The sequence below is a fragment of the Engystomops pustulosus genome, chromosome 6 (assembly GCF_040894005.1).
Source record: "Engystomops pustulosus chromosome 6, aEngPut4.maternal, whole genome shotgun sequence".
Classification (NCBI taxonomy): Eukaryota; Metazoa; Chordata; class Amphibia; order Anura; family Leptodactylidae; genus Engystomops; species Engystomops pustulosus.
This window is the reverse complement of record NC_092416.1, coordinates 125,335,745-125,360,596: the sequence shown is the minus strand read 5'-3', so window position 1 is coordinate 125,360,596 and position 24,852 is coordinate 125,335,745. Positions and strand designations below refer to the sequence as shown.

The window sequence follows — 24,852 nt, the reverse complement described above, 5'->3', positions numbered from 1 at the left end:
TTTATCACATGCTCCTCTGTCCCTTTGATCAAGCTGGATATATATGTCAAGAGTCTCACACCTCCTGGTATATTCAGCGACTGGGCAATTCTACACCTGGTCCTATAGTGCACCTCTATATCACCGATCACCAGGGACGGCCCCCTCCACACCCAATTACCATGGAGATGGTGTAAAGGGAAAAATAATTGTGATTCCTGGTTGTGCGCCAAGAATTGCAACTACATCAAGGCTTGTACGCCAGAAAACTGTTAGACAAACATTGATAAATCCCCTGTTATGGGTAAATCTACTCGCTGTCTCATTTCGTAACAGCGGATCTTTTTTTGATCATTTTAGTTTCTGTCACGATATGCACTAATAGCCTGTCTGTTCTGCATTTATAAAGGGTTTTAGACAGTATTCAGCCACTTTCCCGACTTGTACAACAAATGGGGCATGGCTTTATGCCAAAAAGTCTGTTCACCAGAAACAATTCTAACCCAGAATTTTGTGCCCATTTTCTGGGGTAAAATAAGGCAACTAATAGGAGGGGCAGAGTTCGATTAGAAAGTCTTAAACTACTACAGATGAATCTTGTACAGCATAAGACTGTCTAGTCTTACTTTACTACACTTTTCATAAATCTGCCCCATACTGTGCACATGCTACTTTCCCTAGCACGTTGTTATTAATGTTCTCAGCACTTATAATAGGAGTATGGATACCGTTTTTAAATTTGCCTGGTAATTTTAGTGAATATGATATAGCAGGGGGATCAGACGTAGGAACTCTTTTATCATGGCCCATAGAACTTAAGCTATGATACCCACACAGTATAATACCCCCTAATTGTGGCCCTACACTGTATAATGCCTCCCTCTCACACTATATAATGTCCACCTGTAGTCTCCCTTGATGGGACACACCAACTAATTATACCTCCCTTCCTGCTCCCCTCCCCCTCTTATAATTCACATTGCTGTATTTTGTTGGCTCCGATTTAACATGAGCCATTTTCTCCAGTCCCCTCAACTAATGCCCTCTATTCTGCAGCCCCTCCTTTTCTTTAGCCTATCCACTTATAAAGGACTTATTGTATTCCCCCTTCCTATAGAACCCCTATTTATGTAGCCCCATCATTCTAAAGTTTCCATTTCTTTTAAATTATTCCCACATCTTTCCCTTTTGTTGTATAAATATAAATACCCACTTTTCCATGTTGTTCTTTTCTTCTCTCCTCCGTTGTTACTATCTGCGATGACACTATCACATGTCGCCTGCTGGCCTTTGTCACAAACAGCAGTGGCACAGGCACATTGATGGAGCTTCATCATTGCATTCAATGACTGTGTAAAGTTATGAAGTTGTCTAGAAAACTATTTCTAATCTGATGGCTACTAGTATCCTGTTAACTATTCATCTACAAGAAAAAGGATCGAGTAGGAATGATACGTGTAGAAAAAAAAAATTCTTTAGTTAGTGGAATTTAATAAATCATGGAGATTAAATTAAAGGTATCCTCTTGGTATTGCTCCAATTCTGGACATACCTGTTATGCAGTAAAGTATTAAGAAAACAATGCATCATCTTAAAGAACCAGGAAGACCACACAAGTTTGTTTAATGATGTTAAACCAGTTTAATTGGTAAATGAGCACTAGGGGTCACAATGGTGGGGACATGCTTTTCCTCTTAAAGAACTTCCACTGGACTTTAATGATGAGCATCCAGTCGTTAACATAAAGGCTTTTACAAGCGGATGGGCTGACGTGCACCTCAGAGGGAAGGGAGTGGAGCTTCTCGGAGGGACAGGGCTTGTTTGCTTGGTGCAGGGAGCCTACGATTCATTTGTTAGCCTTCTGAGCTTTCTGTGCAGATTTGGTAACTTTCCCAGCACCTCCACTCTTCTTCTCCACATTCTTAATAACCCCCACAGCCACAGTCTGCCTCATGTCCCGTACAGCAAAACGCCCTGTAAACAGAGGTGGTAGAGGAGGAAAGTAGTGCAGTATTACCATAGCCAGGGAAGATGCCAGAGTCATGATAGATCAGGGGCATAGACCACAAGAACTGCTACTTTGATATTTCTTTTTCAGTAACAAGTGTGCATTACTTTTGATGCATTGTTCAATATTTTACAGGTTTTTACTTTTGACCAGAATTTGCCTAAATATTCTGAGCCATAACATTTATATTGCTGTGAGAGCTGCTCATGAGAGGGCATGTTTTTTTTTATTTTTTCCATTGGTAAGTGTACAATTTAATTAAAGGAAACTTGACAGTTGTTCTGTCACTACTGACATCACTTCCTTTTAGAGCAGCTCAAATGGATTCCATTCCAGCCTTTATGTTATTAAAGGGGTTGTCCGAGTTCTGAAAAAAAAACTCAGGGAGGCCGGGAGGGCGCTGCTTAAAAAATAAAGTCCTACTTACCTTCCGGTGCCCTCCGGTATTCAGCTTCCGGACAGCCGTGGCCGGGCACGCCTATCCGTCCCTATTCACAGCATTGAATACCGGGTCCGGCCGGAAGCTGAGTCCAGCGCTGCACCGGCGGCCATGTTTGTTTACATGGCGCCCGGACCGGAGCGACAGCAGTGCTGGATACCGGAGGGCAGTGGAAGATAAGTAGGACATTATTTTTTTAAGCAGCTCCCTCCCGGCCTCCCTGAGTTTTTTTTCAGAACTTGGACAACCCCTTTAATTCATACATTAATAGTTGTTAATGGCAGAGTTTGCTTATTATGCAAACTGGAGTGAGGAAGTTGAGGCATGTGGAATGTTCCCCGTTACCCCTCCCATACCTACCCCATCTCATTTCTTTGTGTACAGTAAAGTAAAGCATTACACAGGTCTTAATTTTACAGGTATGGGGAGGGCAATATAGGGATAGGGCCAATGCTTTCTCATGGCAGTTTATGAAAATATATTTAGTTTTGGGGGATTAATTCAACTGACTGCAATGGTCACTTCCCAGGCTGCAATGGTCAACATTAGAGTTATGGTATTTGCAGTAAAGCTTTATTGTTAATCCTTGTTCCCATGACATCCCAAAATTATGAAAATCCTATTGTCTGAAATTATAAAGTATAAAAGTGCTGACTTAAATAAACATTTAATTTACTCAAAGAACAAACCTACAGAACATATCTTGTACATAACCTGGGAACTGCCTGTAATATATTTTTAATGCATTGTAATATGCCTGGCATCTAAATGTTTTGCCAGGCCTATAGAGGCCTGCCTTTGTAATAAAATGGGATGCACGGCTGTCTATAATTTGCCTCTTGCTGCGATTGACACACCAGCCCCACATCATCACTCCTAAAGCAGTGAAAGTACCATGCCTCTCTTTCACACTGTCGTGTGTTCACGACCACTGAAGCACTGGAGAGGAGAAGGGGTGAGCACTGCTAGCGGACAGATTTTTTGCTGTTATTCGGTTTCCATTTTTTGCTCCCCACCCCCAAAATTACATAATTTCTTTATTTTTCTATGTACAGAGCTGTATAAAAGATTGTTTTCTATGTAACAAATTGTCCTTCCTATTGACCGTACTGGAAGGACAATAAGAAAAAAATCCAAATCCCATGATAAAAAAAAACATTTGCACAATTTTTTGTGGGCTCTTTCTTAATTTACCGTGAGCGCCAAATGACAACTGAAATGTATTCTTCCATTCAGTACGATTACAGCATTACCAAATGTATATAGGTTGTATTATGTTTTAATAGACATTAAAAAATTAAAAACTTTTGTACCAAAATAAAAATCTTGATTTTGCCCAATTCTGACACTAATAACTTTTCATACTTTGGTGTTTTGAGCTATGCAAGGTGTCATTTTTGCATAATAAGATGTCATTTTTATTGCTATAATTTTGTGGACTGTTCGATCTTTTGATTAATTTTTATTCAAAATCTTATGTGCTGCAAAATGGTGAAAAAGGTGTGATTCTGACAATTGGGGGCTATTTTCCATCGTGGGTTTTACCATGGGGAATAACTGTTTTAATATTTTGATTGGGCATTCTGGGACAGGGTGATACCTAACATTGTTTTATTTTTAATTTTTACTTTTTTTTCCAATTTTTTTTACTGTAGTTTTAGACCCCCTTGGGTACTTGAACCCTGGGGTGTCTGATCACTCCCAGCATATACTGCAATACAACTATAATGCAGTAAATGGGGATTTTGCACTTATTTACAGGCCATCACTGATGCTACCTAAAGACAGGTCTGGAAGTTTGACATAAACTCCAAGCTGTTTTGGCCACCAATGGTCCCGCCCCAATGACGTCACAGGGTGAGGCAATCGGAACCAAGGTGGCGACGCCCACACGACAATGATATTTAAACGCGCCTGAAACCCTTTCCGGTGGCATTTAAATGGTTAACGACCAGTGTTTGCGGCATTATGAAACAAACAACCGATGAGTATGAAGACGGCTCAGCTCGTGAGCCCTCTTCATACTCCCCTTCCCATAGCAGGACATAACATTATAATATTATTACCCACATATTAACCATATCATGACTATTTAGGGGTAGATTTTGTTTCTACACGGTGTGAAGACTGTATAAAAGATTACAGTACAGTCTAAACCAAAGACTCACAGTAGACTTTTTTTTATTGTAGTTTTTTTTTTTACTTTTCCTGTCTTTTCTGTTCAGCCCAGACTACCACAAAGACTTCTTCTGGATAAGATTTATGTGTTTTTCTTATGTCCAAATCATTTTTACCCTGCACAATAATATTGTAACAGCTAATACTCTTAATCCCCAATATTTCTCTCACTGTCTGTCATTCCCCTCTTTATAAAGACTGCTTCTACAGGCACTACTCTATCATAGCCCCAACTCACACAGAGACTTCTCCTTTTTCCTTATGCCTGCCCATTAAATACTATTCCCCAATGTCCCTTATTTCATATAAAGACTGATTCCCCTGCCCCATTTTTACAAAGACTGTCTCCCTCATGTTCCCCACTCCCCTCCACACACACAGGCCCTCAAATATCTTTTTATGCATCTGATTAATAAGGTATTATATATAATATTCTGTTCTTTAGCACTCAGAAGTCTACAGCAAAACTTTAATTGCTTTATCAAACGGCCACATAACACTGGAACAGTCAGCAGTCTGTAAAATCTATGTATACAACGCCTATATGGCAGTGCATTATTCATGATCATGAATAAGGCGATGCCATATAGGCCAGTAGCATATACCTGTTTCAAAGATTAAGCCTTGCATGTCTAAGTACAAACTACTTGTTACAGTGAAGCTGTGAATGGCTCATTAAATCAGTTACGGTTTGCTGACTGTTCTGGTGCTATGTTTCCTTTCTTTTTTTAAAGACATCCATGTTTCACTGTGTTTCACACATGAATCCTTTGGGATATCTTCCATGCACAGTTTGTGTATGCCTGTGTACAGGACCAGTGAGCTGTAACTATTTTAGGGGGCAGTGTTATAGTAGCCATATCCTTGTACATAGGAGGTAGTATTATAAAGGAGATCAGTATCATATTATGTATACTTACAGATGCTATAGTAACTGTGTTAAAAAAGAATAGGAAATCATTTCTTACCAAGAGGTGGGTACTGGGAGAAGCTCTCTACACACATGGGCTTGCCAGGAATCATCTCTACAATTGCAGCATCTCCAGATTTCAGGGATTTGGGATTGTCCTCAAGCTTCTTGCCAGAACGTCTGTCAATCTTCTCCTTCAGTTCTGCAAACTTGCAGGCAATATGTGCCGTGTGACAATCAATGACTGGAGAATAACCAGCACTGATCTGGCCTGGATGGTTTAGTATGATCACCTACAAAGGAAAGACAAACATAATCATATATCTACAACTTTTTAATCTACAGATTATGATGTAACTAGCTATTATCCGTTATATTAAATCTTTCACAAGGAAAATATTACAGCCCATTCCCTATTGCTACTAGTTAGGCTAGCTAATACTGGAGGTTGGTGTGACTTTAACATTTTTTAGAACAGTTCTACTCACTGACCTGGGATGTAAATTGGGCAGCTTCTTGGGGTGGGTCAGCTTTACTGTCCCCACACACATTACCTCGACGAATATCTTTGACAGACACGTTCTTGACATTAAAGCCAACATTATCTCCAGGAAGAGCCTCACTCAAAGCTTCATGGTGCATCTCCACAGACTTCACCTCAGTGGTAATATTTACAGGAGCAAAGGTCACTACCATGCCAGGTTTTAGGATTCCAGTTTCTACACGGCCTACTGGAACTGTGCCGATTCCTGCATAAAAGGAAAATAAGTCTGGCAGTAAAAATTTATGTGGATATTTTATATTAAACTAAGACCAAAAACACCAGTTACTCTACTTGCTGGTTCTCACCAGAAAAAAAAAAAACAATTCAGTAACATGTACATTTTGTATTCACTTATGTATACATCACATGATGACCTGACCATTATACCTCCAATCTTGTATACATCCTGTAGTGGGAGGCGCAAAGGTTTATCTGTTGGACGAGTTGGGGGAAGAATTGTGTCCAAAGCTTCTAAGAGTGAAACTCCACTTGCATTTCCTTCCTTCCTCTCCACTTTCCATCCCTTAAACCAAGGCATCTGCAGGAGTGAATAGCAGGCAGCAGGTGGCAGAGTAGAGCAAGAAAAGATGGGGAGGGGCAGGAAACAAGATCATTATACATGAAATGATTCAAACAATAGAAGTGGTCGTTCACTCATTTAGTAATCATCTAAAGTCTGTGAAGTCACTGCCTAAGGGCCTGGTAAATAGAGTCATGGGGGGAGATTTATCACTGCTTCTACACCAGTTTTCTGGCATAGAATCAGTGAATTGATCACAAATTCTTGCGCAGTGCGTTGGAATTGTGAATACGCCACCTCCATGCCATGTGGGCATGGAAAGGGCGTAGAGGGGTCCAGCAGCCAGAGAAGGGGGCGGCCGTTCCCCTTTTGCTAAACCAGCAAATTGACCTGGCGGTGTCTTGCTCGTGGGCTGGGCCGCTCGCCAGGCTTAGGCCTGTTGTTGTACCTGGCCAGAGGCGTAGGTGGGCAGGCGTATCATAAATCTTCCCCATGGTTCCATATTATTGGTATAATCATCCAGAGTTTCTAGTGATCATTTATTTTTAACCCATGAGAAATGCCTGCTCACTTTTAAAGAGAACCTACCACCACGAATTTACCTATAAAGGTAGATCGAGTGGTAGGTGGATGTAAGGGACGTGAGGAGAGCTCTTTTAAGAGCTAATCCTCACGTCCCCGCTAACTTTTGGGAAACTTTATTGACCGAATATGTAAATTTAGTTATGCGGCTACTGGGGCGTGGAGTAGCCGGCACGGGGCAACACGGCGCGGCTACTCCACGCCCCAGTAGCCACATTACTCCTCCTACCCTGTTGTGTGCGGCGCGCAGCTCCTCGTAGCTGCGCGCCCTCGTCCGACAAGCCGGCTACTGCGCATGCGCAGTAGCTCCGGCCTCGGAGCTGGGACTGCTCAGCCGGCGTTCTGCGCATGTGCAGAACGCCATCATGACGGACGAGGGCGCGCAGCTACGAGGAGCTGCGCGCCGCACACAACAGGGTAGGAGGAGTAATGTGGCTACTGGGACGTGGAGTAGTACATATTCGGTCAATAAAGTTTCCCAAAAGTTAGCGGGGACGTGAGGATTAGCTCTAAAAAGAGCTCTCCTCACGTCCCTTACATCCACCTACCACCCGATCTACCTTTATAGGTAGATTCGTGGTGGTAGGTTCCCTTTAAGAAATGCTTATTGGCTAAGAGCCCCTTCATTATACTTTCCATAAGTCAGTTTCTACAGGCTCTTAAATGGTCTAGACAATTCTAAAGGTATTAGTACTCCCAAGGAAACAAACATCTACCACCACGATCAAGGATTGTAAGCCAAGCACACTGACATACTGGTGTGTATCCCCTCTGTCAGGATTTGCTCTTCTTTAAGCCTCCTATGCCTTTGTTTTTATGAAAAAAGGCTTAAAAATTATGCAAATGAGCACAAGGGGCTCAAGGCTCCATTAACATCTATGCAGCCTGAAGCCCTTTAAAAGACTTTTTCAAAAAAGAAAATAATAAAAACAGGGCATAAGTAACTAAGAGAAGAGCAGATCCTGTCATAGGGGGCACACACCAGTATATCAGTGTGCTTGGTTTACAATCCTTGGTCCTGGTGGTAGATGTCCTTTAACTATAATTAGTCAAATGTAGTGTAGTATGGGATGTGGTTTCATTCTGCAACTACAGTAACACTTTGTGGCTTTGCAGCCAAAACTTCTACACTTATTTTTGCACGCCCCTCAAGTTGCATGTTCCCTACAGTTTTCCATCTGCAGAAGTGACCAGGCTCCATCCAACCAGTTTTAGTAACATAGTAAGAATCTATTAAAGTTCCCCAGAATTAGTGGTAATTTTAAGGCCTTGTTTGGATTTTACAAGTTCTGACTTCCTATGTCATCTCCACTGGCAGTGAGCCTCTGTCTTTTTATATCTGACTTTAAAGGATCTGATGACTGAGGAATGTTCTGGACCTGTCAGATCCAACGTGATGATGAGTAAGGGATCTCTATTTCTAAATCAATATTACGATGGAGGATGGGGGTTTAGGAGAGGACTAATGTGGCTCCACTGTAACACCCAAGGGGGGAAATATCAATGAATAGAGGTAAAAGCAAGTTAAAAAGAAATTAAAAGTTGTCCCTATCTACCAAGCCAACCAATATGAGGTAACACAGCCATACACTGACCTATATATACCAACAATATGTCCTAGAGACTTAGTATAGGAATTTTCTCATGACCTGGTCTGACTTACATTAGGAGATGGCTCCAGCATATTGTCCCCATGCCAGCCGGAGATTGGTACGAAAGGTACAGTGGCTGGATTGTACCCAATCTTCTTAATGTATGCGCTGACCTCTTTTACAATTTCATCATAACGCTTCTCACTGTATGGTGGCTCTGTGGAGTCCATTTTGTTGATGCCAACAATGAGTTGTTTAACTCCAAGTGTGTAAGCTAGCAAGGCGTGCTCTCTGGTCTGGCCATTCTTTGAGATTCCAGCTTCAAACTCACCAACACCAGCGGCCACTATCAAGACGGCGCAGTCTGCCTGGAAACAGAATATTTAATGCAATTAAATAAGTTAAAATAGGGCAATGTTGTGTAAGATATTATACAGAAGTGGACAAAATGATCCCCATACAAAACAAAATTACAAAAATTGGATAGCAAAAACATTCATGTGGTGGTAGGTGGTTCAATAGTCAGCTCGGTATGCAATGTATAAGTTCATATATTAAATATAGTTTATTGGAGGTAATCAGTGGAGGTGCAACTTGAAGTGGATGGCAGCCTTGGATGGGAATCTGCCTGGATGGCCACTACACCAGCTTTTGGCTATACATAGATCATTAATATATGCTGTTCATCCTCTCCCTTTCCTTGGATCCTATTTTGTCTCATATTACGATTGAAACAATTTAATATTTATTAAATGAAGTACCCCCATGAATAAGGGGCTTGTAGGAGCATATTTAGCAGCAAAAGCCTTAAGTAATAATTTTCTGCATGACGTTATCAGTTTCATTTGTTTAAGCATAACCATTTTAAGGTCCAACCACAGCATTTCACTTGCTATGAGGTCTGGACTGTGACTGGACCATTACGACAACATCTTTCTTCTTCTGATTACTTACTTCTTCATTCATTCAGTTATAGATTGGCTGGTGTTCATTGTTTGCTACATGGCCCAATTTCAGCCAAGCGTAAGCTGCTGGATAGTTGGCGTCATGTTGGATTCTACAATACTTTTTCAAGGTAACCATGGTAAATATTTGTTTTCAGATATTTGTACAGGTCCTTATGCACCAGTGGTTTAGTGTCCGGAATCACCCTTTATGTTTCTTCAGCTATTGTCTTACAAAAAGAAAACGTTATACTTTCCTCAGCCTCTACACATACATATTGAAGCTGGGATACTGTCCTGGCTTCACTTCTCGCATTGCAAAAGGAGGCACCGAGGCGGGATCTGAAGACTCACATCTAGGTAAGTATCAAAGTTTATTTTATTTTTTAAATTTTCCCCATACAACCCTCATACAGGTCGATTTGGGACTCTAAGCCACAATTCCTTAAGGACCTGTAGTTGGTTTATGCTCCAGAAACGACCTGACAGGTCTTCTTTAAGGAACTAGCCTGGCAGCCCTTCCAAACAAACCATACTTTTTTAGTCTGTCCCAGGGCAGCAAGATAGTTTCTGTAGGTTAGTTCTTAAGATTAATTTGTTACTCAGAACATGTATTTTTTGGAAGTGTAACTTCAGACAAAATTTTTTTTTTAAGTTTTTATTAATTATTTTTTTAAATATTTAGACACAATGGGGCAGATTTACTTACCCGGTCCATTCGCGATCCAGCGGTGCGTTCTCTGCGTTGGATTTGGGTCCGGCCGGGATTCACTAAGGTAGTTCCTCCAACGTCCACCAGGTGGCGCTGCTGCGCTTACGTTCCCCGAGGCCCGCTGGAATGCCCTGAAGTTCACCAGCCCTGAAGTTCACCAGCGGTTTTTCAAATTCCGTCGGGTTGTCTTTCGGCCACCGCCCCCGATTTCCGTCGTGTGCATGCCAGTGCCGATGCGGCACAATCCGATCGCGTGCGCCAAAATCCCAGGGCAATACAGGGAAAATCGGTGCAAATCGGAAATATTCAGGTAACACGTCGGGAAAACGCGAAACGGGCCCTTAGTAAATGACCCCCAATTTGTTTGGTCCCTGTGACCATAAAATTTTACAAATTTTGGGTTGTCATGGGAACAAGGATTAATAATAAACATTGCAGAGGCCTTGTTAATTGTTATGTTAATTATTGTAGCTTGGGGCTAAAGTTCAGCAGTTACCAATATCCAGAGAGCTTTACCAGAAGTCACAGGGGGCAAAAAAGTCTGTTTGTAACTAAAAGTTGTATGTGTTTGGTTTTCTTAAAGGAAATCTAACATCATAATAAAACATAATAAAACAGGGACACTTATAGATCCACCCACAGATCCAAGCAGCGCAACAATCTTCCTATATATTTGTTATCCATGGCCTCCTTCCTTCTAAAATCAACATTCAAAATTATGCTATTCCAGGGATGCCAACAGAGCCCCTCCCTGCTATAGCTTCACGATCTGCAGCATGTCTCACCCTCTCCCTGCTCTCTAGGCACTTCCTCTGCCTGTTCTAATGCCACACACTAGCGGAGGGGAGCCACGGCATGGTGGGGCTCTGGAAACACCACCAGAGCCCTTCTGACTTATTAGCATAATTTTAAGTTGATTTTAGAAGGAAGGAGGCCATGGATAACAAATATAAGAATATTTTCATAGTCATTGTGTCTGGATCTATGAGTAAGTGTTCCTGGTCATCATGTTTGATTTTGATAGATTTTAGTAGATTTCCTTTAAATCTGGGACTTCATTTAAGAACATTTAGACCTATAGTCTGAGAGTAACTTAACTTTTTTCTCTGAACATTACCCAGTCCAACCTTGGTGTAATTTGTGGGAATTCCATCTTAAGAAAGATTGTAGACTGTCTTTAAAGAGGACCTGTCATCCAAAAAAACCCAATTTTTAGCCGTCATAAACTGCTATCTTTAATGGAACCATCCAATAAAGCTAGCAGACACTACAGCGCCGTACCTTCACACCACAAAAACTCAAAGTGGTCAGGCATACTCATGAGGGGACGGGACTATGGAGTGGGAGGGGCAGTCCAGGGAAGAAGCATCGCCTTTGACTGCCCACTCATGAATACACACGACCACTTTGAGCATGGTCCGGCGTTCTGAAGGTACAGCACTGCAGTGTTTGCTAGCTTTATTGGAGGGTTCTAAAAATGTTTACATCTAGTGAATTATCTATCTCAATATAGAATAATAGACTTCAAAATGGTATTTGATTATCCAGGCCTGAATGTTACCTACATTAAGGATGTTCCTAAAATTGTATACAGCGCTATTGCATTTTGGCATAGCATTTTCTAATAATTAATATGCAATTTTCTATTTGTTGTTCTTAATCTGAGGTTGCATTTACCTAATTTTAGGACATTCTAAGGACCAGATTCTTTAATGTCCTGATTTGTAAAACAATACAATTCAGAGAGGATGTACTTTATTTTTCTCATGACTGTATCCTTCATGCCATCCTCCTGCGATTGCCAGCTGGCTGGAGCAGGATCCTCCTCACCTTCTGTCCTGTCTGCAGTGAAACAAAAAAATATTGCATCCCTACCTATTTAACTAAAAGCTTCCTCATTCAGCTGTTGAATGTTACATAGAATGGAAAAAAGTATAACCCCCAATATAGATTTATAGTATATAAGGTTGGAAAAAGATGCAAGACCCAACCAATTGGAATTAAACAAATGTTTTTCCCCATAACCTGTGATATTTCTGCTCTCTAGAAAGGCATCCAGGCCTTTCTTGAACATGCGTATAGAGTCCACCATAACAACCTCCTGCGGCAGAGTTACATAGTCTCACTGCTCTTACAGTAAAGAATCCCAATCTATGGCGATGGTAGAACCGCCTCTCCTCTGGACTAAGAGGATGCCTCTTTGCTAGGTATAAAAATATGAGAGATCTCTGTACTGTCCGTTCAGGTATTTGTACATTGTAATGAGGTCTCCCCGCAGCCATCTTTTTTCTAAACTGAATAATCCCAAATTTTGTAATCTGTCAGTGTATTCTAATCCCATAGCTCCCAACCGTCCCGATTTTGACGGGACTTTCCCGTTTTTCGTACCTCTGCCCCGCGTCACGGGCAGCTATGAGATTGTCACGGATTCTCCCCCCAGGTCCCGCTGTGTCCCGGCGCTGTGTCCTGGCGCTGTGTCCCCATAGTAAATACTTTGAAAGTCTGAACTCACAGTACAGAATGGCTTCTACAGACATCGGGCAGGGAATCCTTTTCAGAGAAGTGTCGGCTTTAGCGGAGAGAGCAGGGACCACGTCATCAGCTTCAGATCAGCATCTGTCCATATATGGTCACTGCATCTCCTAGGGTTCCCCAGAGCAGACATCGGGCAGGGAATCCTTTTCAGAGAAGTGTCGGGCTTAGAGAGAGAGCAGGGACCACGTCATCAGCTTCAGATCAGCATCTGTCCATATATGGTCACTGCATCTCCTAGGGTTCCCCAGAGCAGACATCGGGCAGGGAATCCTTTTCAGAGAAGTGTCGGCTTAGCAGAGAGAGCAGGGACCACGTCATCAGGTCAGATCACCATCTGTCCATATATGGTCTCCAGGGCTTCCCCAGACACAAGCTCTTTATATAATTAAATTAAATAAAGTTTTGGCCAGGCTGAGATTCAAACTTGGAACCTTCTGCACCATAGACAGGAGCTTAACTAACTGAGCTATAAGCCCAGTGATACAGAGCTGAGGATTTCTGGTAACTAAGAAGTGTTATCTGCCAGTGTTACATTGTGATTACAGACTAATGCCCTGATATATAGAGAGGGATCTTCTCAGAGATTATTATTGTAATTATTGAGACTATTATTATTATTATTATTATAAATGTTATTATTTTTATTATTATGGAGATGATTATTAATAATGGTAAAAATAATAATAATCATCTCAATAATAATAATAATCTCCATAATAATAATAATAGTCGCAATAATTACAATAATCTGAGAAGATCCTTCCCTATATACCAAGGCAGTATATAGTCATAGTTCTTAGTTACCAAAATTCCCTACTTATTAGTTACTGAGATTATAGCTCAGTGGGTTGGGGCGCTGTGTTATTATTGTACATGGAAACTGCAGGTTCTGGGTTCAAATCCCAATGAGGATGATTTTTTTTTTTTTTATTGAGATGATTTTTATTGTTTTAATATGGCTAAAATTTGGGGCGTGGCCAGGGAGTGATTGAGGGTGTGGCTTAGGGGGATCGCGTGCCGCCATTTTGTCCCTCTTTCCTTTTCACAAATGTTGGGAGGTATGTAATCCCTCCATTCCCCTAATAATCCTGGTTGCTCTCCTCTGCACCCGTTCCAGTTCTACTATATCCTTTTTATACACTGGTGCCCAAAACTGGTCTGACCACTGATTTGCATAAGGGTAAAACTATGTCCTTATCATGAGAATCGGTTCCTCTCGATATATCCCACAATTTTATTTGTTTTATTAACAGCTGCCTGGCTCTGGTCAGTAAAAATAAGTGTACTATCCGGCAATACCCCCAAGTCTTTTTCTTCTGAGGTTTTACCAAGTAATTGACTGTTTAGAACACAACAGTACTTGTTCCATGGCCCTAGTGCATAAGCTTACATTAAACCTCATAAGCCATTTCTCTGCCCAATCTTCCACAAATCCCTCTGTAATGTTATGCTATACACCTCTGTATTAATTACGTTACAGAGCTTAGTATGCAAATATTGAAACTCTGCTGTGTAAATTCCCTACAAGGTCATTAATAAAAATATTAAAAAGTAAGGGTTTCAGCAGTCTCATTTTATACACCAACTTTTTATGTGGCACTGCATAAATGCTATTGAAAAGTCCAGATACACAACATTCACAGACTTCCCCAGGTCCTGTCTAGTACTTACCTCCTCATAGAAGCAGATCAAATTAGTCTGACAGGACCGATCCCTAATAAACCCATGCTGATGCTGAGTTATAAGGTTTTGTACAGTGAAATACTCCAGGATAGAAGTGCAACTTGACATTTTTTAACAAATCAGTAGCTCTTGGGATGTAGAACATCTTGGGATGTAGTATTATCTTGATACCTATGTGCAGCAGTTTATTTGCTATACTCCTCTGTTAAGGCTGGCTATGCAGTAGCTTTGTCCTCTGGCTGTGCTGATTTCTCTTATGATCCATAAAGTTGTTTAAAGATACAAAGTGAAAGAGTGGAGAGACTACTGCTCCCTGCTCTCAATATTATGTGACAGTGTCTGTAGCTGAGATTGGGAGCAGAGCTGAGCGTGTTGCTCTCTGGACACAGAAGTCTCTTACGTAGAATAGTGAGGTAGAAGATCTCATGCATACTATGATGAACTCATAGCTATCTAAAAATGGCCTGCAACGGGCGCCAACAATAACCCTGCCTTCTTAATGTCTACTCACCTGAGATGTCCCAGTGATCATATTCTTGATGAAGTCACGATGTCCGGGAGCATCAATGATGGTGATGTAATATTTGGTAGTCTCAAACTTCCACAAGGAAATGTCAATAGTGATACCTCGTTCCCTTTCTGCCTTCAGTTTGTCGAGAACCCAAGCGTACTTGAAGGATCCTTTACCCATCTAAAAAAAGTGAAGTAGCATTAAACTTACGTTTTTTAACTTACGTTAAACATAACTAACAATATAGTGGTTTTCATTTGTTTTCATCCAACTTTCACATCTCCATAGGTTTGTTCTGAAGTTGAATTTGCATGTAAGTCAAAACTGTATATTTTAAGATTTTTTGCTGTGATGGGACCAAGGATTATTAATTAAACTTCATTAGAGACACCTGACAGCTGATCATTGCAGTCTGCGACTATAGTAAAGCATCCAGAGAGCTTCACCAGAGGTCTCCGTGGGTAGAGGGGTCCGTCTTTAACTTGGGGTCGTCTGTAAGTTGGGTGTCCTTAAGTAGGGGACTGCCTGTAATATGAAACTTTTCAAACAACCAGTAATCCTAAATGCAGTCTTAAAAAGATCCAACAATGCTGACTTCTAACATAAGCAATATCTCTGTATGAACATTTTTCTGGAGATGCTTTGCACTGGATAAATGAGTATGGGGGCATGGTGAATTATGACCTTGTGGGCAGACAACCCACTAAGGTACATTACAGATAGACTCACCCACGGGGAGGGCCTCTCTCCTCTGGAGGGGGTTCTCCTTTAGTGTCCCTTGTTTTGTTTTATGAGTATATAGTGATGTAGGGCTTGTAGGCACCAAACCTGGGCTTTAAGTAGGGGAAAAAAACAAAACAAAGGCAAACAAGAGGACGGTGCCTCGTGTGATACTGTGAGGATAAGGGGAAAGAGGTACGTATGGTATCCAATGGAACCACGCAGAAAATAGGGGGGGTATGTAGGAAGTGACCCCCCCCCCCTAGAGGTGTGCTCACCTTATTATAAAGTTAATGCGCTTTTAAAGTATCCGTAAGCTGCCCTTCAGCGTGCTGGTGTTTAACCTAAGTTAAACCAGTGATCCAATAGACAGAAGGGGTGGTTTGGAAAACCAAAAGAGGGCTGGAACGGCGCTATTCGGACAAGGGTCTTCAAGAAGGTTAAAATGCTTTATTCCATAGTAGACACGTTTCGGGCTAATCAGCCCTTCTTCAAGTACAATTGGATAAAATAGGAGGTGATTTTCAGCGGCAGCTTAATCCGCCAAACTGGTTTGGATTGATGTTGTTCAGCTTTTGTTTTGTACTATATTTTCTTTATGTTATGTTGTAAATAGTGTATATATTGTATATAGTGTGGTTTGGGACATAGTGTTAGGTTGGGAGGGGGGTGATGGTGGTGGGATTTATGAACTGACCTTGGACACTGGTCTACTTGGACTACTTAACGCAAACTTTGGACGTTAGACCAGTGTCTGAGGGGAAGGGGAAGGTGTGGGTGTGGGATTTAGTTTAGTGTAGTGTGCTGCGTATTCTGCGCTTGTTAGTTTATATATAAAAAGGCCAAAAAAAACCTACTATGATATATGTGTGGGGTGGGGTGGAGTGTGTTTATGTTCATTTATGCATTTATGTTAATTGGTTTATTTTTGGGAGTGGCTTGTTTCACCTTTATTAAGTCTCTCTATGAAATGTTATATGAATGTTACTGATTGATGCATACAGTCAATGGGGATTATTTATCAGTGCCTCTGTACCACGTCATGTGAAAAGACAAGTGAAAAGTCGCCGACTGTGTTTATTTGTAGGCCAGGCAGGGCCTGGACCACGCCTGAAACATCTAGAGGCCGATGCCTCTTGATGTATCGGGCTGCACCAGAGCAGCGGCGTGGCTATGATATGCTGGCGCCCAGCGTATGATAAATAACCCTCACTGTATGGTAACTATAGTCATGGTATGATGGATATAGGTGCAATCAGGGCCTAATGGGGGTCATTTACGAAGGGCCCAATTCACGTTTTCCGACGTGTTACCCGAATATTTCCGATTTGCGCCGATTTTCCCTGAATTGCCCTGGGATTTTGGCGCACGCGATCGGATTGTGGCGCATCCGTGCTGGCATGCACGCGACGGAAATTGGGGGGCGTGTCCGAACGAAAACCCAACGGATTCGGAAAAACCGCCGCATTTAAAAAAAAAATGTGTTGCGGAGCTTGCACTTACCTTCACTAGGTATAGGCCGGTGAACTTGAGTGCGCACCGATGCTCTTCAGCGCAGCAGTGCCACCTGGTGGACGTCGGAGGAACTGCCTGAATCCCGGCCAGACCCGAATCCACCGCAGAGAACGCGCCGCTGGATCGCAAATGGAACAGGTAAGTAAATCTGCCCCAATGTGTAGTCAAGGCTTTATGGTTATAACAATGACATGATAATAACATTTAAAGCATGTCAGTTATGGCCGGGACATGATGGATATAGGGCACAATGGCCTTGGCAATAGCATTAGTTCTCTTGTCCGTTTTACTGCCATATGTTTCGACTCGAAGAACTGAATGAAAGTAACACTGGATGTAATAAGAGTGTTTGCAATGATGTCCAATGTTTTTGAGTAGTAACGTGTTAAGGGCAGCCATGCCCCGATGTTCGCTCTGACAGAGCGTCTCCATTTCCCAGCTGTGTGTGTTGCTGATAGGACAGTGTGCCCTCTGCATGCACACAGAAAATGGAGCTTGCCAGTTCAGATCAGCTATAATTAAACTCTGGCAGAGGTGGCGTTCTCTGCGGCTTCAGCTGCTCCTGATCATCATCTTGGGGCTCCATCTCTTGAACACAATGCTCCCAATGAGCTGTCATCATCTGGGTCTCAACAGAGCCTCTTGAGGACGAATGACTCATATAAAACCTTAGGATGCTTTCTGCTACAAAGGCTTTTAATACCTCCGATTGAAATCCTGCATCTTTCTCTGCTGGCACAGCGCGATATGGGAAGAGAATATAAATCCCTAAGTCATCCACTTCTGTTTGTTAGTCTATTAGTCTACCAGAAGCAGAGATCACAATGATGATCCAGATTCCTGAATGGAAACTGATGCTATAAGTGCAACAGGTGTGGGTGCATTTCATTACTAGTTATATTTGCAATTTAGGAGCTTTCTGAAAGTCTGGGATGTAATGAATCATGAATGTTTTGGGAACATGTTATTACCTTTTTGGGAAAATGAACAGTCCTTTATCATACTCCATGTCCCATCACTATATAGTTGATAAGTATGAACACAGGATACATGAAGTTTAATGGAATTGAAGGGTCAGACCCCGCTGATCATTGTTGGATTAGTGGAAGTCAATCTCCCTGTGCAACGTGGCAGCCTTTCCTATGCTAGTGTATAGACACATCGGCCCAAATATATGAAAGGTGAGGCAAGCTGCCTTAGCTATGAGCTCAGTGCAGGGTGCTCCACGGTCTTCAATTATCAGGCACAACCAAGACCTGCTTAGGTGGTGTGCACCTTTTTACTGGTGCACCTTTAATACACAGTATGCAAAAGAATTCTGATAAGTCACTGTTACAAATGTGTGGCAAACTCCAACTATGCATTAACAGGCCGACAAAGTGGAGCTGTGACACAAAATGTTATAAATACATGTGCAAGCTCCAAAAATGTTACTTTTAGTGCTATGTTAGCCTGTGTGTAGTGGGTGCACGTTTTGAAAGAATCTGGCACCCTCTGCACTGCCCCGAGAGAGTGCACCACTTTTTTTTTTGGTGCACCTTTAACGTAGGGCTTGTGACACATTTCTGTCGGACTTTGCATGCTAAATCTGGCGCGTGGTCCAAATGAGCACCGGAACCCCCCCTTCAGTGCAGAAATTTGTGTTGCATGAAGAAAAGTGCAGCCACACCACAAAATGGTCGAGTGCGACAACTGTGGTGCAGACACTTCTTAAATACATGTGCAAGCAGTTTGCACCTAAAAAAACATCCAAGCCAAGAAAGAAAAAGAAAATTGCCATATACTGCCATATACTATAGTAAAGTCAAAATATCCAAAGCATGTGGAATACGTACAAGACAATTAGACCAAAGAAGAGATACATTCCACCAAAAAAAATACATATGTAATAAATCATGGTGTTGATATTGACAGCACCAAGAAGCACATATACCCTTACCCAAGGGAAAGAGCCACGTTTCAGCTGTCAAGCCTATATCTGGTGGTCAGATGAAGGCTAGACAGCAGAGATGTGCGTTGGGGTCGGTGTGTGGATCCTTCCCATGGGTAAGGGTATATGTGCTTCCTTGTGCTGTCAATATCAACACCATGTTATATACAGTATTTTTCTGACTATAAGGCGCACCGTATTATAAGGCGCACCATCAATAAATGCCTGCTAAAATGTCTAGGTTCATACATAAGGCGCACCGGATTATAAGGTGCACCTCAATATAAGGGTGAATGACCAGCAGGTGGCAGACCTGTGCACAGTTCAAGGCAGCTGTTGTGTGTAAGTACTGTTCATATATAAGGTGCACTGGACTATAAGGCGCACCTTTGATTTTTTGTGTGCCTTATAGTCCGAAAAATATGGTAAATTACATTTCCTGCAGGATGTTTCAGTATGATATACTTATTTTTATTTACTTACATATGTGACATCCATTTTGCTGCCCATTGGTTGTACTAAGTACATTATTCTTACACAACTGTTCTTGCATGATCTGTATTTTTGATGCTATTTTGGTGCGCCCACACTGTAGTGTGCCAGGTTAATTTTTCCTGTGCACTGGTGTTTAATTTAAATGTACTTTTAAGATTGTTTACAATAAAATCTGATTTATTACATATGTTTTTTTTTGGTGGAATTTACCTAAAAAAACATGCAAAATCCAATGAAAACTGGTGCACAGCCCTTACTAAATGTGCTCCATCACGTTCAATAGACAGGTTAAAAAGTTAATTCAATCATGAATAACATGATATATACAATAGTTTTTTTCCCAGATTTTAGGGGGGTTGTCCAAGATGAGAGAAATGAGGCTTATCTTTTGGGGAAAATAATCCAATAAACCATCTTTCCATGGGTTGTGTCCAGTATTGTATTTCATGGAGTTGCACCCAACTTGTGGACAAGTATGTTGTTTTCATAAGAAGGCAGCCATACTTTTTTAACTTTGATTTTTGCATACAAGGTCTGGATTTTAACTAAGGTAACAGTGCCAATGAAGTTATGGTTTCTAGTGACCTCCCGATAAAAGCGAACCAAGTGATGGTCATTGCCATATACTAGATAACATACTGTAGAAATCCTTTCCTCATCGGGAACGCCTTGACAGCAGAAAATATGCAATCTACCCTTCAATGGACACTTACCCATCTTCTTCTTATACTCTTTCCAGGAACATAGTGGCCCCCACACAGTAGTTTACCAAGGAACCTCCAAACACCATGCAGGAAATTTATTAAGACTATCATTTTAAAAGCCGGTCTCAATTATACACACATTGGGGTACTGCATGTCGGACTTACTAAGTGGCTCTGCCACAGAAGTGAAAAATGGTCCACAAAATGGTCATGTGCGACACAAATACCTGTGCAAGCAGTTTGCACTGAAAGAAAACTGGTGCACGGCCCTTATTGAATGTGGGCCATTTTCTTCAAAGATTTATTAATATCCACACAATTTGTGACAGACACTTACCTCAGCTGCCTCCTTCTCAAATTTCTCAATAGTCCTTTTATCAATACCTCCACATTTGTAAATCAGGTGGCCTGTGGTGGTGGATTTGCCAGAATCCACATGGCCAATGACCACAATGTTGATGTGAGTCTTCTCCTTCCCCATCCTCTTGGGGGTTAAGCTTTGTAGCTGGTGAGGGTATCTGAAGGAAGGATATAAGTTATCACACCTTCAATTCATACATCAGTCTCAACTGTTAAGCCCCTGAGGCATAAGGTACAACTTGTTTTCTAACTGAGCAATGTATGCATTACGCCTTCAGTATTACTCCTTCAATATCAGTATTACTCCTTGTCTATCAGTATTTTGAAAATCTTTGCAGTCCTTGATAAAAATACCAAAAGCTCACTTTCTATTTAGCTGTTTCATTCTTATTATTCATCCTACAAAAGCTTTGAGACATGCAATATACTCTTCATAATGTTTGCTTGGCACTAAGTTTTCATTTATTCCTGAATGGTAATTCTACATAAAGTGACAATCTCTCCGATCTTGCTGCATAGTCATCAGATATTTTCTAGTAGCCAAAAAACTTTTTGGAGCAATAAAGGCTACTGAAAAACTTGTCACTCAACTTTCCAGATTCTAATAAGCAGGGGTATAACTTGAGGAGGAGCAGTGGATGCATATCTGCAGAGGATGGCATCTGGAACCAGGAGCTTTAGGGGGCCCATAAAATGTCCTTTGCCCAAAAGAAGAAGCCAGTACAAAAATGGTACATTATACTTTGGAATCTGCTACAGACATTTTCAAAATATTTACTAGTACAACAATTTCCCTATTATGCCCTGACATATAATGGGGCATAAGAGCCTGTGTTCCAGATGAATGCATTGATGATATTACTTCAGTGTCCTCACTTAGATCAGATACACAATACAAAAGACAGCCTGAAAGCAGATGGATGCCAGGTAGGAGGAGGAGGGGAGCAGAGTATATGTTACAGCAGAATAAATCACCAGGGGGCAGAAAATTACAGCACTTCTATATCCAAAGGGAGAAGTGACCTGTGTTTAAATGTACCCCCTTCCCCAGACACACAAGAACACACACACTGCATGTTCCTGTACTGCCAGTAGAAAAAAACATATATTACCTAAAGTTGTGTTGACAAGCTCAGTCCTGCTATATCTGTATGTGGTATATACTACTTTGTATCAAACGGCAATAATCTTTCATATATGTGCCAGTTGTAAGTGTGTTTGCTTGCCAAATACATTATCAGTTTAGGTTGGCAATTTATGGGTTAATCTGTCGCTTTCTCTTTAATTATGGGTTTTGTGCTGCTGCTTCTTCTTTATATATGGTTCTCCCACAGGGATGCATTTGTCTTAACTTGTTTCTTTGAGTTAAGAGGGTAATATGGTTACCTGTAGTCCTAGGTAAAACCCGAGTTAACACCCTATGGTGATTATTATCTATGTAGTAACCCAGCTATATTGTATCTTCCATGCATTATAGAGATATCAAATGTTTTTATTGCTCAAATACCTTGTACACTATCTATTCATACAAACATAATAAACAGATTAATGACAACCCATGTTTATCATAGGGAACACTGCTACATCGCACACACATATCTCTATATAATATATAGGTGTCTACAGATCTCTGTACAGTGTAGATCCATGCCCTGCATTGGGCTGGCAGCTCCCTCCCTCTTCTTGCCTTTGATGGATTTTACACTACGCCACAGATAAAATGTCCCTTTCATAGATGCCCCACGTTCTCCATATAGATACTGAATGTCTACTAACCCCCTTTAAATCTTTACCCATACACCCAGAAATAAAGGGGGTGGAAAGGAGTGACAAGGGGGCTCTGCAAAACAGGCTGGACATGGAAAGGGGCCACAGAAACTTAGGATGGAATACAAGCCCGAAGAGAAGTCATTAAAGGGGTGTAAGGGTTAATATGTGGAAGCTTCCAGGTCAGAGGGAGGATATTGAACATTTACTTGCAGGGGGATTCCAAACTAGGCAGGTGACAAGGGGTGGGCAAACAAAGGGGGGCTTACAACTTAAATAGGCTACAGAAAGGGGTGGCTATTGGGACAGTACTATGAATCATCATCGGGTGCAGGCAGAGAATTATTGGGGGCTGCAGGCTAGAAGTGGGGAGCTCTTACCTGTGGCGGAGCTCTCAGACAGCAGGGGCTGTCGGCTCCAGATCAGCCAGTTTTATTTCTCCAGGAGGGGGTCCACCTATTGACGGCCCCAGCGCAATGCAGTCACCCCTGCACCACAGCAATGCGGTACCGGGGATGGTGGGGAGGGAGAGCAGAGGAGGAGGAAGAGTTTGGGGAAGGGAGGGGGAAAGGAGTGATCAGAAAAGGAGGGGGACACAGCAAGAGCCTAGGAAGGAGGGGAAGCTCCGGAGGAGGATGACATAATGGGGGGACAACAGGGGGTGGAGGTCCTCCTTAATGTCATAACATTGTTAGGGGGACGCCAGTGTAGACTGAGGCTGCTGATCCTCTGCTCTGTTATGCCAGCCTCTTGGATGGTAGATCTGCTCTCTTGTTTCTAGGGCAGCTGAAATCATATGACATTGTGATAAACAACTCTATGTGCAGTGCAAGCTGCTGCCAGTCTGACAAGAAGGGATCTCCTACAGGCTGCTCCGCATGACATACATGGCACTGCATGTACAGGTGTGAACAGGCTCCAGTGCGGGTGATGTCATCAGAAGTTGGAAACTGTCACAGAAGATGTGAGTGTGGGATGCAACATGAACAGGATACTGGTAGTATAGCAACAACCTATCCGGAGCATCAGTACAACAGGGGGAGGTCCTAATGTATCTTCTCATCTATAGATTCAAACCAATCAGGTACAGAACAGGGACCACATGTAGAGGAAATCGAAAACATAAACTGGAGACGAGATGGGAGGTGTCCAGCCTGTAGGTGACCTGAGTTGGATGAACAACTTTACTTTCTTGTACTAGAGTATGTGTTATATTGTATTGAAATGCTGCCCCATGCCCCTATAACTGCTATAATGCTGCCTACTATGTATAATAACTACTTATAGTATATTAAGTTATATATAATACATCATTATACATAGGAGGCAGTATTATAGTAGTTACATAATTATACATAGAAGGCAGAAACTACTATAATACTGCCTCAAATATAAATGAATATAACTACTATATTACTTAGTAGTAATGGACATGAACAAGAACAAGAATATAACTACTATAACAGTGTCCCCTATGTACAAGAATAAATATAACTACTGTATTACTTTCCCCATGAACAAGAATATAACCACTATAACTCTGTTCCCTTTGTACAAGAATATAACTGCTATAATCCTGATATATATATATATATATATATATATATATATAGCTACTATATTAATGCCCTTGAAGTACATGACTATAACTACTGTACAATAATACTCTGCCTTATGAATATGAATATAAGTCCTGCCCCTTATGTTGAGGATTACAACTACTAAAATAGTGTCTTCATGTATGGTTGTTTTTTACATTCAGTACCTTGGACAGTGACTACTTTCTTTTTGTCTATATACCATAGCTCTTGATTTAGTAATTTGGTTTATTTAAAGGCACACAACTGATTTTTCTGTACATGAGTCCAATTAGTCAGGGACTGATTAATGCAGTGCTTTTTTATATTCTCATTAAAGGTCAAAATACATCTACCACAAGGTTGAAGGATTGTAAACCAAGGACACTCTTTAAGCTTCTTATGCCCTTGTTTTTAAGAATAAAAATTATGCAATTGAACCTGAGGGGCTCCAGGTTCAATTAACCAGAGTCTCTCAGGCTAATTTGCATAATTTTGAGATCCTTAAAAAAAACAGGAAATAGATCATGCCAGAGGGGACACACACTATTATGTCAGTGTGCTTGGTTTACAATCCTTCATCCTGGTGGTAGATGCCCTTTAAGGAAACCTACCACTTGTAGTGGCAGGTTTCCGATGGCAATATC

At 41.5% G+C, this 24,852-nt stretch overlaps 1 protein-coding gene across 1 annotated transcript; it reads right to left on the bottom strand.

Annotated features, from left to right (window-relative positions):
* Positions 1-1,596: 1,596 nt before the first annotated feature.
* Positions 1,597-23,210, bottom strand: EEF1A2 (eukaryotic translation elongation factor 1 alpha 2). Its single transcript, XM_072110899.1, has 8 exons — positions 23,009-23,210; positions 20,839-21,019; positions 15,138-15,317; positions 8,824-9,120; positions 6,446-6,596; positions 6,007-6,263; positions 5,573-5,807; positions 1,597-1,953 (listed from the first exon to the last, which is right to left on the bottom strand). Exons 2-8 carry the CDS (start codon positions 20,980-20,982, stop codon positions 1,826-1,828), a joined length of 1,392 nt encoding a protein of 463 aa, XP_071967000.1. The 5' UTR covers positions 20,983-21,019; positions 23,009-23,210; the 3' UTR covers positions 1,597-1,825.
* Positions 23,211-24,852: the final 1,642 nt, after the last annotated feature.

Coding starts and splice junctions, on each gene's coding strand:
- EEF1A2 (XM_072110899.1), bottom strand. CDS start 20,982: ATGGGGAAGGAGAAGACTCACATCAACATTGTGGTCATTGGCCATGTG. Junction 6,597..8,823: donor TGCTGGAGCCATCTCCTAAT/GTAAGTCAGACC, acceptor TCACTCCTGCAG/ATGCCTTGGTTTAAGGGATG. Junction 6,264..6,445: donor GGATGTATACAAGATTGGAG/GTATAATGGTCA, acceptor CCTTTTATGCAG/GAATCGGCACAGTTCCAGTA.